The sequence below is a fragment of the Balaenoptera acutorostrata genome, chromosome 14 (assembly GCF_949987535.1).
Source record: "Balaenoptera acutorostrata chromosome 14, mBalAcu1.1, whole genome shotgun sequence".
In the NCBI taxonomy this organism is placed as follows: domain Eukaryota; kingdom Metazoa; phylum Chordata; class Mammalia; order Artiodactyla; family Balaenopteridae; genus Balaenoptera; species Balaenoptera acutorostrata.
Window position 1 is genome coordinate 15,018,322 of NC_080077.1, and position 14,403 is coordinate 15,032,724.

Consider the following 14,403-nt stretch of genomic DNA (forward strand, 5'->3'; position numbering starts at 1 on the left):
CATAACCTCAATTAAAATTAATGAGTCATCCTAATGAAGGCGCGAAGAGACAACGATCTACCTAAAAGTCTTGCCTTTGATATGCTTCTTCTATTATTTAAATAATATTTATTGATTCTTGCTCTAAGCCCTGGAAAAATCCAGAAAAAATGATTTCCCCGGGCCTCAAGAAGTTCTGAGTTGATTGGAAAAGACGAATTAAGACATGGATACAAAAAGGGTGATTAGTGCCGTGACAGAGCCACGTACGTGTTTCGTGAAGAACTAAGCCTCTGAGGAAAGACTTCCAGAGGAAGTGACATCGGAGCTGAGTCTTAAAGGGATAGACATTCCTAGAAGAAGGTAAGGAGAACATTTTCTCAGAGAGACCAGCAATGTGCAATATGGATTGCCAAGGGGGCTTTCTTTTCTTTGGCCACATTACAGATTTGAATGTGGATGTCTTTGGACGCTGACCACTCACTGCACACCCTAGCAGTGCCCTGCTGGTCTTGGGAGTGCCTCTGACTTTGCCACCCTTGGCTGGAGAGATTGCAGGTGAGAGAGAGCCTGGACTTGGAAACTGGCCAGGTCACAGCCATGTGAAGAAAGAATCAGGACCTGATCCTGAGAAACATACAGAGCCCTTGACCAGTTTTAGGATGGAGGAAGATAAGATTAGACATGCATTTTATTAAGACCACCCTGGGAGCAGTGGGGAGATGGGTTAGAAGGGTTTTTCTGCAGTCCGTGCAAATCATCATCATGCTCCGAACCAAAGCACTGCTTCTAAGTTAGAGATGGGGGAGGGGATGTTTGAGATCTTTTGAGGAGATAGAATTTACAGTGCTTAGGAATTGGCTGAAAAGAGGGAAGCATTGCGGGTGCCTCTCAGGATTTTGGCTTGGGCGACTGAGGCAGATTACCTCACCATCACTGAAGCAGGAGAGGGACAGATTTGAGGAGAGGGAATCATTTTTGTTTTGAATATGTTTAGTGCAAGGTGTTGGTGGAACATCTAGGTGTAGATGTCCGGCAGTCAGATATCTTCCAATTTAATGTATTATACTCAGGTTCAGGATTTCCTTTCAAGCTCAAAATTTCAACCAACACACCTTTTTCAGACATCTGTTCACGAAATTCCCTTCACCCTCCCAAATTCTTCAAATCTATCCCCATCCTTACTCACAAAAGCGCTACTTGATCCAAACCCTTATTATCTTCTGATCAAAACTATCCTAAGAATCCCCCAATGGGCTCCTTCCTTTAGCCTCTAGACTCTCAGAGCCACTCTGCCTTCGGAAAAACCTTTCTTTTAGTCAGAACCCTCCTATGGCTTTCCATTACCCACAGGATAAAGCCTCGCATAATCAGCCTGCCCGACCTCAGTTATTCCTGCCACCTCGAGAGCCGCCTCGCGCCTCTGCCTCAGCAAGCCTCACGTTCCAGGCTCCCTGTCACCCTCCATTTCTCCATCCTTCCCGTTGTCCCCTCTGCCTCAAACTCCTTCCCCACCGCTTCTGCCTGCCAAGTTTCTACTCATTCTTTCAGGCCCCTCTCACATGTGACCACTTGTGTGAATATGGCTCATTTCCTCACATACAGAAATAGGGAAGAAGTAATTACTCCTTTATCTGAATTCCTGTCGCATTGTATACCTATCTTGATTGTAGCACTAACTGTACTAATTGTGCCCTGATTTGCCCGTCTCATCCACGACACTAGGATTTCTCACAGACACCTCTTAGGCATCTTTGCATATCCAACCCTCAACACAGGCATGATGCGTCCTCAACTTTTTTAAGTACAGAGAATGAAAATGAATGAGTGTCCAGAGTACAGATTTTTCAGCTGAAGAGTATTTTTCATGCCAAACTCTGCACCTTTGCTCTTGAGCCCATTTGTCTCTCTTTTCCTTCCCCTACAGATGCCCGTGACAAGGTACAAACATGTACCTTGCCATTCTGTCCAATAAAACCTTTCTCTGGTCCTGTTTTTCACAGCTTTGGCTTCATGCCTCTTTTCTCTTTGGTCACCAGACTTGGTAGTCATCTAAGTCTCTAGCCCTTCTCTTACTAGTCACCCCTCCTATTCTCCACCGCTCTACTAAAACTGCCGCTCGGATGTCACCAATGGTCTTCCCAGGGTCAAATCTTAAGCTTAGACCCCATCTCTTCTCACTCTACTTTCCTTGTCTCCCGCTGGGTTATCGCCACTATCATTTCTGAGTCTCTCCACACTGCAATCCCAGCTCCACAGTGGTGTGATCTTTCTAAAATACTGTGATGTTCAAAAGTCACTTATTACATGTCATAGTCTACAGAATAAAGAGAACTCAATCTTCATAACCCAAGCCATTCCAGTCTGCTCTCCTGCCAGAGCCTCACCAAGAATGCCACATTCCAGCCACATGGGAACAGCTACTCTGCGCTCTCTGAATATACTATGCACTTGCAACTTTCAGGCTTTTGTTCAAACTGTTTCCCCTACGGTATCTGCTCTTTCTCTCCACTAAAATCCTACTTATCCTTCAAAGATGAACTTGATTATCTCCTCCACTGTAAAATCCTCCCCTCATCCAGAATTTATCACTCCCTTCACCGGACTCCTAGAGCACTCTGTTGATCAATACATCTATTATAACACTTATAGCCTTATAGTACAGCAAATTATTTGAATGTCTGTCTCCTCTATTGAATCATGAGGTTTTATGGCCAAGAACTGCGTGTTATACCTTACCCCCCAAACCTTCAGAGTCTCATATGTAACAGACGTTCAATAAATACCTGTTGAATTTAATTGAATTAACTTGAATCAAGGAAGCTCCAAACAATAGGAACACCAAAACAATATCCATTGTTCCTTGAAATTTACTCAGAACTCAGAACTTAACCAATCTACCGACTATAAAATTCAAAATATTTGCAGGTAAAATTTTATACTGCAGCAGATGTTTCCACCCATGGACATGCCCTCAGGTTATTACTTTTTGCTTCTCGAAATTCAAGTTGTCTCGCAAAACGTCTCCAGAGACCAGCTCTCCCTCCAGGTATGTCAGCTGACCCTGAAGAGTCTCCAACTTGCTTTCCGCTTTCTGGGCTCTCTGCAGAGCTCTCTGGTGAAACCCAGACTCATTTCCCAACTGTTCAACAAGCTCAGATATTTGGGCTTCAAGCTGGGAGACCATCTGGAAACAAAGAAACAGAACAAGGATAAGCCTTGTTTCAGTTGCAACAAAGTGTTAAAATCTAGTGCTTAGCTGAAGGGACAAAACTATTTATAACACCAGCTTCCAGATTCTTTGTAACAATTAACTTAAAAAAAACAGGTAATGGATAGCTGTATTTGCCTCTGCTTGAAATAAATCTACATTCTTTAGCTAATAAAATATTTTACTGGTATTTTTAATTTTTATATAATTCCTTAAACAGGTTCTTCGAGAAGTATTTACGGAAAACACTTACTCCTAAAACTACTATTAATTTAGGAGTTTCAAAGCTTAGTTGGAAAAAGAATTCAGACAGAAAGTACTTTGAAAACTTATAACCATTTTCCAGAGAAACTCTTTCACTACATATACCAGATTAAGATTATACAATGAGGTAATCTTGATAGGTAACCTTGAGACATTACCAGGAATTCAAGTGCAGAAAGATATTTTTTCAAGCTTTTTTTAGAACTTTCTATTGCATATTGGTTACTCATGCACTAAAGTGCAGTGGTACTGCGTCTGTGCTGAATAGTTTTGGAGTAATGTCATCGTTTTAGCATTTGAAAGGGCAAAATTCCACTAATATAATGACTCTAAATACGGTCAATAGCAGAGTATAAGAAGGCAAGGAAATCTGATCACCACCTCCTCTTCTAAAGCATAAAATCACTATTTCTCCATTAAAGGACCCAAAACTCTACACAACCCCCTACCTTGCCCAATGCTTCCATCCTTTCCTGGAGTTTCCCTCTTTGTCCTGACCTTCCCTTAAATCAAGAACTTAAATTTACCAAACACCTCAAGTACACTTTGAGATTACTCAAATTGATTCTGCCAAATCCAATTTTCAGAAAATGTTAAATTCAATAAAAACACCAAGTTTGAGGTGATAAATTTGTTTGGCTTTGATGGTTTATTTTGGAAGAAGAAAGGGGAAAAGTAGTAGATATTTACATAATACTCAGTACCATTCTCACAGAAATTAAAATATCTTGACGGTCTCAGACTTACAGTCTCAGGTTTAAAAAAAAAAATTCCTGTTTGCTTATCTACAAACAACCAAATTTAAAGGCAAGAAGACATTCAAGCTGTCTTCAACTATTTTAAAAAGCGATTATATAGAAGAATAGTAGGATTTGTTCTGAGCTGCCCTCAGAGCTCAAGTTGAGGACCAACAGGTATAAATCAAAGAATCTTACTCTAATGTAAAGAATTTCCCCCAGCCCCCAAAATTTCAAAGTGACACATACTCACTGTATAAGAAGATTCATTACGGACAAAAAGTGTAAATAAGCAAAACTAATTCCCATGATCCCACCACCCAGAGGCAACAACTATTAATATTTTTAAATAATTTATTTGTATGTATTGCTAAAATATAGTTGAGATATTATATACGCAATTTTGTGGGTTTGTTTTTACCTCATATTTTAAGCATCTTCACATGTCAGGTAGTGGAGTTCCCAGTCACTGGAGAAGGCTAGAATTTGGCCAATCATTTGTTAAGAATGTTATGGGGGGCTGAAGTGCTACAATCAGGAAGGTTAAATTACTTAATCTCTGAACTCTCTAATTTTGTCCTTCTAAGGCTCTCAAGGTCCGAGGCCTATAATTCAATTAATTTTATACTGCTTTGGGTGTTTGAAATCAGCTATTTGATGGCAAGCTGCTCAGCATAATATCCAAGGAATTCCATTTCCAAAGGAAATTTATAATTTCATTATAGACTATGAGGCTCTAAGAACCCTCATTTCATATTTCCTACCTTTAGTGCAATAGTAGATCTGACCTTAATGCAAGAAATGCATTAAGTACCATATACAAAGTAACCTATAGAACAAGGGCTGTCAAACAACCTCCTCAAGATACTGGCTCCTAAGGGGCTGTCTAATGATATCATGTTGTACAAGGGATGACACGTTTCTGTGCAACTGAAAATGTGGTTTCACACTGGACTCCCAGTAGAAAGTAAGTCTTTCTACCTGAAGATCCTTCCACAGTTCTCCTATCTCACAGTTGACCTGGCAAAGAGAATGAAACCAAAGAGCTAACAGATGCAGCAAATCTCAGCTGGAGAGATGGAAAACTGTGTGATCACTTAGCCACAGTCAACACGCTGCAGACCTCACCAGAGGAGAGCAAAGTCTTCAATGGAAATCAGTCAGTAATGACCTCGAGCAAGTGCAGTAACTAGGCTCAGAGAGTGATAATGACCCTGAAGGAAGAAGCAGACACCTGATGTAGACCAGACTGTGGAACAGGGACTTTATAAAGTCAGACAGTCCTGATTTCAAGTGCTCACTCTACCACTTACCAGCGTGTTAACTGAAGCAAGAAATTAACCTCCCTGAAACTCATAGACTTTGCTATGATGAGTAGATGATCTAAATTAGATAATTCGAGTAGCCCGGTATTCCATACACAATTGAAGTTCAACATATTGCATCCACTTTTTTTTTTTTAACATCTTTATTGGAGTATAATTGCTCTACAATGGTGTGTTAGTTTCTGCTGTATAACAAAGTGAATCAGCTATACATATACATATATCCCCATATCTCCTCCCTCTTGTGTCTCCCTCCCACCCTCCCTATCCCACCCCTCTAGGTGGACACAAAGCACAGAGCTGATCTCCCTGTGCTATGTGGCTGCTTCCCACTAGCTATCTATTTTACATTTGGTAGTGTATATATGTCCATGCCACTATCTCACTTCGTCCCAGCTTCCCCCTCCCCCTGTCCTCAAGTCCATTCTCTAGTAGGTCTGCATCTTTATTCCTGTCCTGCCCCTAGGTGTTTCAGAACTTTTTTTTTTTTTTTTTTTTAGATTCCATATATATGTGTTAGCATACGGTATTTGTTTTTCTCTTTCTGACTTACTTCACTCTCTACGATAGTCTTTAGGTCCATCCACCTCACTGCAAATAACTCAATTTCATTTCTTTTTATGGCTGAGTAATATTCCATTGTATATATGTGCCACATCTTCTTTATCCATCCATCTGTTGATGGACATTTAGGTTGCTTCCATGTCCTGGCTATTGTAAATAGAGCTGCAATGAACATTGTGGTACATGACTCTTTTTGAATTATGGTTTTCTCAGGGTATATGCCCAGTAGTGGGACTGCTTGGTCGTATGGTAGTTCTATTCTTAGCTGCATCCACTTTTATCATCAGTATTACTCCTCCAGTACGTGGGTTCACTCAGTCCTTTGCTTTTGTCATAAAGAGTTTATGGAGCTTTTCAGGAATCATGTTTCTCAAACTCTTTTCAGCCCACAGAGCCTGTTTTTCAACTAGAAGTCTTTCTGGGAAAGACAAATAAGGAATAAATGTGTTGAATCAGAGGTGAGGGGGTCCCTCCTGCATCCTCACCCTGGATGGACCTGAAAGTGTTCCACGGAACTTGCAGACTCAGCAGAGTATAACTTTTAAAAACACCAGTATGGCTGACCTGTGCAGAACCTACCCAACCTCCCTGCCAAGATTCTGGTGTCCAGAGAGGAGCAAACAGCTATGAACTTCCCTATATTCTATGCACCACAGAACTTACCTTCATACGCTTACCTAGATCTCCATGAATATGATACCACCAAGTCTTTTCAAAGTTAAATTTACATATTTTTATTAAAATAAATTAACATTCCAATCTGACAGTTCTTGGGAACATCGAATGCCAGTGCCCGGGTGAATATATGTGTCCCATCAAAACTGTAAAGTTGTGTTGTGTTTCTCACACCAAGAAATGTGATTTTCTTTCCTTTTTTTTTTTTTTCTCCTCCTGTTTCTTAGTATCATTTGTTAATATATCTCTGATACTCTGTGGGACAAGATGTACCAGGGATTTCAACACTAGAGATACATGGAATAGGGCAGGGAAGAGGGGGTGGATTGTAATAAAGAATACATATCTCAATTTTTTAAAAACAAAAAGAAGGCCCTGAAATAAACCATACTTCAAAAACAAGCAGCTTGGATTTTGGAAGTGAAGTCATAATGTCCTAAAAGAATTAATTTACTTCCCAAGGACAAGTAGTTGTTGATTTTTCCAGAGAGGCACTTTTGCCCTAAGATTAAACCCAATGGAAACACGAGAGCTCAAAACTGAAGAAAGAGCCACTTAGGTCACTTAAGGGCCAGTGCCTTTTGGACATGAACAATTCTCTTCTGATTATGCAAGCTAGATTTTCACTTAAGAAATATAAAAAATAAGTTATCAGGAACCAATCAAATTATCCTTCCTTCTTCTCAGTATGTATGGCCAACTTTATTGACAGGCTAGCCCTACACCTGTCATACATAATAAAAGTATGACATACATAATAACAGTTGTGTATGTCAACTTTTATTATGATTTGAATTGGGTCACCCCAAAAGAGATGTGGGCAAGTCCCCTGGTGCCTCAGAATGACCTTATTTGGAAACAGAATCTTTACAAAGATAATCAAGTTAAAATGAGGTTTTGAGGATGGGCCCTAATCCAATATGACTGGTGTCCTTATTAAAAGGGGAAATCTGGAAAGAGAGACACACAAGTAGAAGGAAAATTATGTGAAGACACGGAGAGATCATGATCCATAAGCCAAGGAATACCTGAGGCTACAGAAGCTAGGTGAGAGGTGTGAAACAGATTCTCCCCTGCAGCACTCAGAAGACACCAATTCTAACACCTGAACTTTGGACTTCAAGCCTCCAGAACTGTGAGACAATAAATTTCTGTTGTTTAAGCCACCCAGGTAGTGGTACTTTGTCATGGCCATTCTAGGAAATTAATACACTATAGAGGCTGGGAGAGCTGAAATCTCTATCTGTGTACTTTCCCAGATGCCCTTGTAGCCAGGGGTGACTATATAACATAATACTGGACAATTAAATGTCAAAGGAAGTCTACTTGAAGCTTCTGGGCAAACGTTTGGTTTAGGATATTGGAGGATTAAGAACAGAGCAGAATGATGAGATCAGAAGGGGGAGTGTGGGAGTTGCAGAAACATCTCAGGTCCTTTACGGCATCGGATTGGTTCCCCAAAGCTCCCCCACCAGACTGGAAAAGCTCCAGTGCAGGATGTACAGCCTTGTGTGTGCTCTAAAGCAGAACAGACGAGCTGTCTAGATAAATTTTTGGAAGGTTGTACTTATTTGTCTATAATTAAGGAGACGACATGGAAATCACTCATGGTCCTGTCCTCTCTGTACAAATCAATTCTCAGCCAGGTGATTAGCCAGTTTGGAAACATCTAAAAGTTAAAAAACAAAAAACAAACAAAAAAAAAACTTTGCCTCAAGATTCTAAACTAAAATCTGAAAATGTCACGGCTTCCCGTCATTGTGTAAGAAATCATTATTTCAAAAATACCTGTTACAAGTGTCCTGAAATTTCAGGCTACATAACATCGAAATACTCAGTTAGAATTCCTGGGAACCCGACAGTAGAACATTCCTCTAAGAGAGTGGTTTTCAACTAGAGGCAATTTCACCGCCCACACCCCCACCCACCAGGGACATTTGGCAATGTCTAGAGACATCTTTGCTTGTCACAAATTGGGGAGAAGAGGAGGTACTATCGGTATCTAGTGGGTAGAAGCTGGAGATGCTGCTACAAATCCTACAATACACAGAACGGCCTTTACAGCAAAGGATTATCCAGCTCAAAATGTCAATAGCTGAGACACCCTGCTCTAAGATATAGTAAAGCATTTAAAAAGAAAATTAGATTTTGTCATAATCAGAAAAGCACGGAACAAGTAGAAATGACTTACTGAAAAAGTGTGGGTGGTGTCCTGAGTTCTACCCCGAACTGCAAATAGAGGAGAGCGAAAATGAATAGCGAAGAGGTAAACAAGAAAAGCAATGTTCAGTAAGTAGGAGTCACGGTGAAGGGGAGAATTTGCCAGGCCCGGAGCACATGGGTATTACTCAACAGTGGACTGTGTGTTTCTCCGTGGCAGCTGGCAGGGCGTTGCAGCCTCCTCAGCAAACAGATTCATCAATGTGTAAAGCTCCCATTCTTCAGAAACATTTCTAAGACAATATATGGAATCCATTTTCTCCTGATTTTACTTGAAGATGAGTCACACAAGATGCCAGCCATATGCTTGATTTCAGGCTTTTAAATAGTGAGAGCAGCTATTGAAAAAAATTACAGGGTAGGAAAGGCGGACAAAGGCACTAAAAACACTGAATCATTCTCATTTTTATGAGGAGAGGGAGAAGGCATATCCAGCTTAACCAATTTACATCGTTTTGCTTTAGAAAATAAACATATACTTCATGCTGACAACTTTATGCCATGTTTCACATGCTGGAATTAAAATAGTTTTAGGAAAACAGTTGGGAAAATAGAAGAGGGAAGCAATAAAATGAAATGGCAAAGATCCATTAGCTATTGAAGTACGTCTATTACTATCCAAGGTAAATCACTTGAAGTTTTTCCTACTCCTGTAAATAATTCCCTCCCTCAATCCAGGACCTATATGTGTACTGCACCACAAGATAAACTGAGTCACTCTCAGAGACCCACGCATGTTACAGGGGTGAACATTTTATATCCACAGAGAATCCTATACTTGAACAAAGGAGTCACTAGGGCTGCTCCTGGAGCACATGTGAATTTTGCAGAGTTTTAAAGGGAATTAAAAATGTTTTATCGGGACTTCCCTGGTGGCGCAGTGGTTAAGAATCCGCCTGCCAATGCAGGGGACACGGGTTCAACCCCTGGTCCAGGAAGATCCCACATGCCACGGAGAAACTAAGCCCGTGTGCCACAACTACTGAAGCCCATGCGCTCTAGGGCCCACGAGCCACAACTACTGAGCCCACGTGCTGCAAATACTGAAGCCTGTGCGCCTTGAGCCCGTGCTCTGCAAAAAGAGAAGCCACTGCAATGAGAAGCCCGCACACCACAACGAAGACCCAACGCAGCCAAAAATAAATAAATAAATTTGTTTTTTAAAAGAAGTTTTATCACTAAAGGAAATTTACAAATGCAACCCCAAACTTTGAGTTAGTGATCACTTTGAGTTTTTTAGGATCATTAAAAGGAGGAAAAGTGCATTTTCTCCTTTCAAGCAAAAAAATGAACTCAATAGAAGAAGTAGTTCCTAATGGAATGATACATAGAATTTGGATATTATTTACCTTAAAACCTCATTAATTAGGACTTCAATAATCTGGATTTGAGGATAGTTTAAACAGAGTGTGGGCCGAAATTAACTCAGCTAAGCAAAGCTTTATAGAAAATGAGAATTGTTAATAATATAAATAAGGTAACAAAATTAAGCAAGCTTCAATCATATGTGTGATTTAAACCATTTTTAAATCCACTTCACTTGTTAAATAGGTCCCCTGGAAGACTGTTCCAGGTACCAACACATCAGGAAAAGGAGGAGAGAATGGGAGAGGAGGAGAGAGTGGAGGATGGGCCAGGGCAGCAATAGTTAATGTTTATTGTTGCTATTTGCCAGACAGTGTGTTAAGGACTTCCTAACATTTTTTTTTTTTCATTTCATGCTTACAACAAACAATAACCTGAAGAGGCAGATACAGTTACAGGTCGAGGAACTCTTATCTACAGTTCCAAAATCCAAAAGGATCTGAAAGCTGACGGTTTTTTTCCAAAAGTTATTTGCTGGCAAAGCTTGACCTGACAGGATTTGGCAACAAACCCTGACCTGAAGTGACCGAGGCTATTCACAGTCTTAGTGGGTCCCACGCAGCAGAGCTGCTCACAGCTTTTGCCACAGAAGATGAACGTGGTGATTATGGGGTGCTGTCCCAGACCCCACTGAGGAGGACTGTGTAAGGGTGCTTTCTCCATTACCTTTCTGGGGACAATTTCACCTTCCTAAACACTGAAAAATTCTGAATCCAAAACCACAGCAGGCTCCAAGGGTTTCAGACTAGGGGTGTGGACCCTGGGCTGTTCCTGTACAGCAGACCAGGAAACAAAAATCTCAGAGGCTGTCCTCTCAGGAACCTGCCCAAGGTCACATCTGGACCAAGTGAGTGTGCAGTAGAGACCAAGATTCAGCCCGGGTAGCTCTGAGTCCAGAACCCGCATGGTAGTATGCAGTCAGGCTTCGGGAGTATAATATACAATTGAAAGTAGTACAACCACATTTAAATGCTACTTTTAACTAACTCAGACAACCCACTCACTTACCGAGTATGCCGAATGAAGGAACGGACTGTCCTTAAGAAGCTTGTACGCAGCCATCACCCACCCACCCGTTTCCCGCTCTCTTCCCGGCCGCCCATTTCTCAAATCCTCTCCAGAATGGCATCCTCCGTGGGCCTAAGCGTGCCCGAGCTGCTCCTCAGGAGGGCTGCAATTTTCTCCCTAAAGGAGGAGTACTCGCTCTGTGAGGCTGCGGCTGCATCCACACTGGCCTTCAAACTCTTCTCCAACTCCAGACAGCATCTCTTCAAGAGGCTCAGTTCCTGCTCTGAGATATCCCAGACCCGCTGGCCAGCCAGCAGCCTTTCTTGGAGGATCTTAACTTCCCTTTCAAGAGCTTCTTTCGCCTCTACGGCACTGAGCAAGTCCTAAAATAATTTCGGAAAGTGAGGACAGTAGCATTGACAGCCAAGGAGGGGAACCTGCATTTGCGTCTCATTTACCTTGCTTGCTAATGAGTTCAAGGAGCTAGGGTTAAATGCTCATTCCATTTTTAATTTTAGGTGCCCTATCCTCTCTTCATAAAGTTGTTAAATTGTAAAGCTATGTTAGGTAAATTTAGATGTCTGAAAAAGAGAAGGGATATAAAATCAGGGCTAGAAAAAAAAAAAGGAAACTGACATATAAGCCTTTTCTATGTGGACCTCTGGAAAGAGTTAATAAAAACAAATCATTGGCTAACATACTAGTAGATTCGATACATATATAGAATATGTTTACAGGCCAATGTGTTCTTAAGTTTGGTATAAATGGAAATTGATGTTGAGTAAACAGTAAACCCTCAGAGTCCTAATAAGTCACTAAAAGTTATTTGAATGAAGATGTCTCCCCTTAAAACTATTTTAAATAACAGTGTAGAATTATCATAAAACATCATTGTATAAAGGAGAGTAAAATCTTTCTTTCAATATTCATTGACTGTGTATCCCCCTGTCTCATAAAAATAAAACCAATACTGATAGAACCTGCAGAAAGGAAATAGAAAGGAGTAGCCATTTGGTGGGTGGGAGGATTAAAAGTTAGAGGGAGATAGAGTACCATACTGAGAAGAATAATTTCAAAGAATATTATATGTATGATTAGGTTTGTAAAAATAAAGGGCATTGGGGCTTCCCTGGTGGCGCAGTGGTTGAGAATCTGCCTGCCAATGCAGGGGACACGGGTTCGAGCCCTGGTCTGGGAAGATCCCACATGCCGCGGAGCAACTAGGCCCGTGAGCCACAACTACTGAGCCTGCGCGTCTGGAGCCTGTGCTCCGCAACGAGAGAGGCTGCGATAGTGAGAGGCCCGCGCACCGCGATGAAGAGTGGCCCCCACTTGCCACAACTAGAGAAAGCCCTCGCACAGAAACAAAGACCCAACACAGCCAAAAAAATAAAAAAAAATAAAAAAATAAAATAAAGGGCATTGAGAAAGTTACCAGTACACCTACTTCTATTTACTCTATGTAGAATGGTCCAAAGAGGCATAAAAAGGATCTCTTTAAAATTCACTTAAAAAAAAAAAAAAAAACAAAAAACTTGTGGACATCAAGTTCCAAAGTAAGTGAATTCACATCAGATAAGATTAAGCAGTCGGTTAGCCAGCACTTCTATAATACTGTAGTCTAGGTAAATGGCAAACATATTTTTGGTTTTTATTTAAAATAGTATGTTAGGGGCAAAAATAACTAAAAAGAAACAATATCTTCAAATAACAGATTCTACGTCTAAACTGGCCAGTAACATTTCAGGCTGCTAGTTAAAATGCAATCATCCCTTTTGCATTAGAGCTTGAAGACAGGAAGAATGTTACTTGGAATGCTACCTCTTACTTTTTATTTAAAAAAAAAGAAAAAGAATATCTTCCTTTTTTTTTTCTGGTGATTTTTTTTAAAATCAAGGAAGTCTTGGGCATCAATTTGAATGAAAAGTCATCGAGTGGATGTAGGTAGTTAGAGAAAGCTGCCCCTTTCAGAGATGTAATAACTAAACTAATTATAGAAACTAGTTTGTGAAATGCTTTGCTTCTCCAGGTCCTGGCACCAGCTCCATTTCCCCGCTCCCTTTCCAAACCAGTCGTCTGTGCAGAGAAGTCCCATTATTACTGCTAATTAAATTATGTACGCTTTATCACAAATACAATATTTTAACACTTTACAGATTTCTTTTCAGATAGTAATACAGTAGCTGCTCATTTAGAGTAACTAGTATCAGCATTGGCGATAATAAATTGGGCCCATGTATTACTTAGAAACTACCATCTAATGTGTGTCTAGAAAACTGAGGTCCTAAGTTCGATGATGCAGGGATGAAAATTAATCCTAATCCCCTCAGAGTTCTAAAACTCGATAGGAAATTACATATTAACTTTTACATTGAAAGAAAGTCCCTAACGCAAAAGAGGGGAGTTTCCATGACCAATGGAGAGACATTTTTAACCAGGAATTTACAAAAGATCCTAAAAATACACAAAAAATATATCAGACACTTGAGTACTATAGACTTACTGTCAGTTTGGAATAAACTAATCAATCGGCAGCTTACACCAGGAGACCAATAAACACAATTAAAATATTTCGGCTATGAGGAATTTTTTCCACCCCAATATCAGACTGTTTTCTCACTGCCTTAGAGACCAGGGTCAAAACAGTCTTCTTTAACAAATCCAAAGCACCAATGCTTATGTCTAATAAAAATCAGAAAATTCTTTTGTGGTCATAGAATATAGTGGCACATGGCAGCAGGTCAGACTTTTTTTTTCTGGACACATTTCAGCCCAGTGAACTATATGCTGTTTCTAGTATGAAATGCAGACTCGGGAGCCAGCGACAAGGCCTTGGGGACCTGCTCCCCCAGTGCTCTGATTAAGCGCTTCAGAATTCAGAGGCACGCGGCCGGTCTGCTGGAAACAGATGTCCTCAGACTGCAAATGCAATTACTTGTAGAGCTATTGGGAGACAGCGGCTAGAGTGGAGTCTGGTTGCATGGCTACCTCAAGGATACGCTGAAGTAATGTGACATTGGTGTCGCCGGCCAGGACCTCGGGACTGCTGTCAGAG

General features: G+C 40.7%; 1 protein-coding gene across 1 annotated transcript in view; it reads right to left on the reverse strand.

Moving 5' to 3' along the window:
- CCDC170 (coiled-coil domain containing 170) overlaps positions 1 to 14,403 on the reverse strand; it is a 132,321-nt gene that overhangs the window by 22,125 nt on the left and 95,793 nt on the right. Inside the window, 2 exon segments of the mRNA XM_007196928.2 lie at positions 2,967 to 3,166; positions 11,414 to 11,731. Coding sequence (XP_007196990.2) covers positions 2,967 to 3,166; positions 11,414 to 11,731 — 518 coding nt within the window.